The sequence below is a fragment of the Emiliania huxleyi genome, assembly GCF_000372725.1.
Source record: "Emiliania huxleyi CCMP1516 unplaced genomic scaffold EMIHUscaffold_609, whole genome shotgun sequence".
In the NCBI taxonomy this organism is placed as follows: domain Eukaryota; phylum Haptophyta; order Isochrysidales; family Noelaerhabdaceae; genus Emiliania; species Emiliania huxleyi.
This window is the reverse complement of record NW_005197433.1, coordinates 1-4899: the sequence shown is the minus strand read 5'-3', so window position 1 is coordinate 4899 and position 4899 is coordinate 1. Positions and strand designations below refer to the sequence as shown.

Genomic DNA, 4899 nt, shown 5'->3' with positions numbered 1-4899 from the left:
CAGGAGTCGCTTAGGCGGCTCCCGTGGTGTACCTGTGTTAGTGCCAGTGCGCGCCAGTCCCGTGCCCAGTGTCGTGCAGGGAGTCGGGTTTTCTAACTCCGGCCATGGTCCCGAGTTCATTTCATTGGTACCATACCGGCAAAAAGCTCCAACCCTGTGCATTCAATGGCCCGGCAATGTCCACTAATGTTGAGGGTAGGGCTCGACGCCGCGTTCCGCACCACGCCAAATTGTACTACAAGGTTGTCGCGGCGCGTGACGACGGATCCTTCCGCTCCATCTACGACGGCACAACGAACTACGCCGTCGGCGAAGTCACGACAGGATCGCCGCTCTACGCGTGCCACTCCATCGGAGCAGTGGTGGTGCACGGGCGACACCGCCTCTCGGACGAGTGCGCGATGCTCGACGCGCCGCGCGCCATCCTTCGCTGCTGGGGCTGGAGGCTCGACGGATCACTGCCGGCGCCGGTGGGCACGCCAGGCAAGTACCGCCTGGACGCGCTGCTGCCCATCGCGGCTCTGCCGTGGAGCTCGACGGGTGGGCACGACGGCATCCCGCCGTACTCACAGCTGCGGCCACCCGCACGAGGCGTAGCTTCGGCCGTCGTGTGCGGCCCAGCGGCACTGCGCAGAGGAGGCGCACGGTGGGAGCAGCGTAGATGCGGGACACAGGCATCCCGTGAAAGCACTTGAGAAGACACGTATTCAACTGCACTGGGTGGTATTCGCTGCACCCGTAGCCGGTTGTGCTCGCGCGGTGCTCCGACTCCACCGCACGAGACCGTCTTCTCTCGCCCTCACTGTCTGGCGCGTTCACGGCGCAGGTGGAGCAGCCGCGTCTCGGAGCAGCTGCAGGCGGCCACTGTCCGGCTGCACGAGGACGTGCTGCGCATGAGCGGCGCGCTCGAGGGGCTCGACCTCCTGCGCGCCGAGGCGCTGGGGGCGGCCCGCCGCCCTTCTGAGCCACGGCCGGCCTGGGTGGAGAGGGCGCTGGCAGCAGAGAGGTCGGCGGCGGCCGCCTCGAGCGGCGCCTGAGGGCGCGGCCGCCAGGAGTCCTCACTGATGGAGAGCGGGCACGTACTGGCCGAGGGCCGACCACCTATCCTGATGAGATGATGAACATGGCTGGCCGCGGTCACGGATGTCGTCGACCGGCGCGGTGTGACGGCTGTCCTTTTTCATATATCGACTATCGTGCGTGGAGTCGTGCACCGACTATTATACCAGTCTACACCGATCACCGTAATTTATTACGAATACGATCCGTACAAAGAATTTTAGAACAAAACTCCCTCGCACAACACGGCTCACGGGGCACATAACACGCTAGAGGCGAGACCGCGCCCCCATGATGCATGAACGAGAAGCGTCTGGGTGCTGATCGAAAAATTTGGCGGATGGCGCGGATGCTGCAGCCGCATCTTTCCGCGCGCCCCCGGGCGAGTAGAGAGCGTGATTGTGTGGCTGCATGGACTGAGGGACAAAGCTGGGGGTGAAGGGAGGGTCGTCCACGGATGTGCTGCCCGCGCCCTCGATATGCGCTCTCAAGCATCGCTCGCGCACGCGCTCACTGGCGCGCCGGAGCCCCATGCAGCAGCAGCTCATCGCGCGTGGAGAACTCCTCAATAGTGAACTCGCCGTCGCCGTCGCCGTCGCCGTCGCCATCGCCATCGCCGCCGCCGTCGCCGTCCGCCGCCGCGCCATCGCCACCCGCCGCCAACCCGCCGCCGCCACCGCCGCCGCCGCTCGGCCACCCTGCTGGCGACGGCCGCCCCTTCCTCTTCTGGCAGGGCTTGGAGGGCGGCGGCGGCGGCGGCAGCTCTGTCTCTGCGCCGAGTGGCGAGAGGAGCCTAGTGTGTGCACACGGGGGCGAGGCAGTGACCTGTGTGAGCACAGCACACCCGCTACCCCACGTGATCCCAACGGCGGCGAGTACAGCGAGTGCGGCTGCAATGCAGTCGAACAGCGGCGAGTCCGCGTCTTGGAAGGGCGGGGCTGTAGGTCCGTCTCCGGCGTCTAGCGACACGAGCCAGTGCTGCACACGGTCGGCCGGGAACCAGTACCGCTGCTGGTCCTCGTCAAAGAGGACCTGGACGTGCATCCCGCTCGCCCGCGTCACCACGCCCGCGTAGCTGCCGAGCGCCTGCGTCATGTGTCCGCTGACTGTCAGGAGGTGAGCACGGGGCCGTGCCGTGTGTCGGGAGCATCTCGTTGCGTGGAGCATCTCGTTGCGTGGATGCACGGGCTATGAACACGGTGAGTTCAGCTGGAGCCGAGGCGATCCGTGCCCATCTCGAGTGCTGGCGGAAGGGCAAGGGTCCGTCTTCCGCATCTAGAGGGCAGCAAGCCTCGACTCCAAACTCGCTCTTCGGAGTCCCGACACGCCGTTTGACCTGGCGCAAAGCCACACCGGGGAGCGAGGGCGGGAGGTCGGTGTCGTGCCACTCAGAGCACCGTGTGAGCACACGGGGTGGTGGTGCACACCAGCCTGTGTGTATCACCCTCTCGAGTGCTAGTCAGAACACACGGATCTGTAGTTTCTGGGCCGCCTGACCAGCCGCGACGGAGGTGAGCCCCTGGTGGAGCTCCCGCCGCCCTTGCCGCGCTTCCCCCCGCAAGGGGCTGGGGGGCCGCCTCTGTCCGCCCGCCCGTCGGCCGGGCCGCCCGCCGCCGCTTAAAAGAGACAGCTGCCAAGTCAGCCACAGAGGCGGTGCCCCGGACCCACGGCCCCCTCCTCCCGGTTACCAGGCACCTCCATGTCCAGGGCCGCCTCGCCGGGCAGCCCCGGCTCCGCCATTGCCCCCATGTGACCCTCGGCGTTGATGGCCCCCTCCCGTTGCGGCGCGGGTGGTCGGGCCGCCCCCCCCCCCCCGCCGCCGCCGCCACCGCCGCCGCCGCCACCGCCGCCGCCATCTGTGCCCTCCTCACTCTCCACACCGTTTGTGCCGTGAGCTCCATGTGTGCCGTTTGCGCCGTTTGCGCCGTTTGCGCCGTTTGCGCCGTTTGCGCCGTTTGCGTCGCTCGCGTCGCTCGCGCCGTTTGCGCCGCCGGAGGAGTCGTGGCCGGCCTGGGGACATGTCACGGAAGTGCCGAGGTTGAGTCACGCCGGCACGAGCGCGCCGCGGCGGCAGAACAGGCGGCGGCGAGGGTGACGGGAGTGAGGGGAAGCGGTGTGGCGGGCGGAGCCGCAGGGCGACGGCAGGGAGGACACGCCTCTTCGGACGTGGGCCGCGCCGCCAAGGCCGACTCCACACCCTTGCCGATGCCGTTGCTGCCTTTGCTGAGGTTGGCGCGCTTGCCGAGGTTGGTGCCGCCATTGACGCCGCCGTTGACGCCAGCGCCGTGGCCGGCGGCGCTGCCGTGCGAGCTGCAGGCGCCGCCGCCGCCCTCAGAGGCTGCGCCCGCCGTCCCGCTGAACTTGCCGCCCGCCTCGAGGGACGGAGTCGCACCACCGCCGGGCTGCGCGTGCCTTGCCGCCGGCACTCCGGCCGCGAGCGTGGACCGGAGCGTGTCCGGGAACGGGATCTGGTCGCACGGTGGCTTTCGGTTGAGCGCCTTTGGCTCGACCCTGACGGCGGACAGACCGTCGGAGCCCGCGGTGCTCTGGTCGCCGTCGGGTGCCGAGCGCTTGGCTCCCTTTGGATGCATCGGGATGATCGGAGGCGTGGCAGGAGTAGAGAGCGCAGACTGCGGTGAGCCTCTCGCACGTGCGATGCGAAGCTCAGGCCGTGAACCTTCTGCTGTGTCCAAGCCGAAAGTCTGGGCAGTGACTCAGGGCACGATCCCGGCGTGAACACGACTAACTGACGGATCCGCTCCTGACAGTGGCATGCACCGCGCTGCGGCGCGTGCCACTGTCTTTGTTTGAAGTTAAAAGTCGAATCAGAGCGGCGTCGGCGCTGAGGGAGGGTGTAGAGGATGTAGAGTGTAGAGCGCTGTAGAGCTGTAGAGATCAGGAAGCGCGCGTTCGCTAGCCTCTGTGCACTGCTGGATTTTGGTACGCACCGCACCCCCTACCGGGAGGATCGTGTCCTGAGTTAGCCTGGGCAACCACATTCGCGGCGACGAGTACTCGAGTAGAACAAAGAAAAGCAACCGGAAAAATTGCTCCAACCCCCCTCCCTGCTAGGGGCTCTCCCGTCTCCTCTCCTGGCGCGCACCCGCGCACTGCCACTCGCACCTAGTCATATAGGTCGCCATCCTCCCCCTCCTCGTCCTCCGTCTCCGTCTCCTCGTCCCCGTCGTCGTCCTCCTCCTCGAAAGCGCTGTCGATCCGGAAGCTCACGACGGCCACGGGCAGGATGAACTCATTCATTTTATTGGTCCAAACGACCAGCCGGACGGCCTTGGTGTAGTCGACGGTGCCATCCGTCCTTTTGACGAGCGTGTCCACCCCCGTGTCGACGTGCTCCGAAGACGGCTTGTCCTGGTCGGAGCCCGCGCAGCCGCCGTCGCGCACCTAAGGGGTGACGTCTTGATTGCGGTGACCAGCCGTCCCTTGGAGACTGCGTCGGCTCTGGCCGGCGCGGACGGGCGCCATACTAACACGCCAAAACCCTAACACGGTCTGGGCTGGTGCGTTCTGATTCTAGTGGCTCGCCTGCTCGGGCTCGCCGGTGGCCACCTCGCAAAAGAGGACGTGCTGCACCCGATCGGCGTCTCTCGAGGCGTACTGAGGCGAAGCGGCCATCATGCCGGCCCTGCCGCCCGAGCCAACGGGCGAGAGGTAGATGCCCTTGCCAAACTGGGCCGCGTTGCGCACCGTGTTGGTCGACACGAAACCGTCGCGAGCGATCGACGCCAAGGCGCCGAGACTGGACCCGTGGAAGGCATGCTGGGTGCTCGTGCCCCGGCGCGCCTTCAGCTGCGCCGCGGCGCTGCAGAACGCAGAACGCCG

The 4899-nt window shown here is 67.3% G+C and overlaps 2 protein-coding genes across 2 annotated transcripts; one reads left to right on the top strand and one right to left on the bottom strand.

Moving 5' to 3' along the window:
* The first annotated feature begins 345 nt into the window (after nt 1–345).
* On the top strand, nt 346–1257 carry EMIHUDRAFT_371478 (hypothetical protein). The gene is made up of 2 exons (XM_005764050.1): nt 346–646; nt 827–1257. The coding sequence occupies exons 1-2, from the start codon at nt 402–404 to the stop codon at nt 1035–1037; spliced, it is 456 nt and encodes a 151-aa protein (XP_005764107.1). The 5' UTR covers nt 346–401; the 3' UTR covers nt 1038–1257.
* Nucleotides 1258–1569: 312 nt separating this feature from the next.
* On the bottom strand, nt 1570–4816 carry EMIHUDRAFT_120293 (hypothetical protein; the record flags this gene model as incomplete). The annotated part of the gene is made up of 6 exons (XM_005764049.1): nt 1570–1852; nt 1904–2145; nt 2755–3069; nt 3255–3638; nt 4288–4461; nt 4627–4816. Coding segments are annotated over 6 exons (1588 nt in total), but the record flags the coding sequence as incomplete, so codon positions are not given.
* Between the last annotated feature and the right edge of the window lie 83 nt (nt 4817–4899).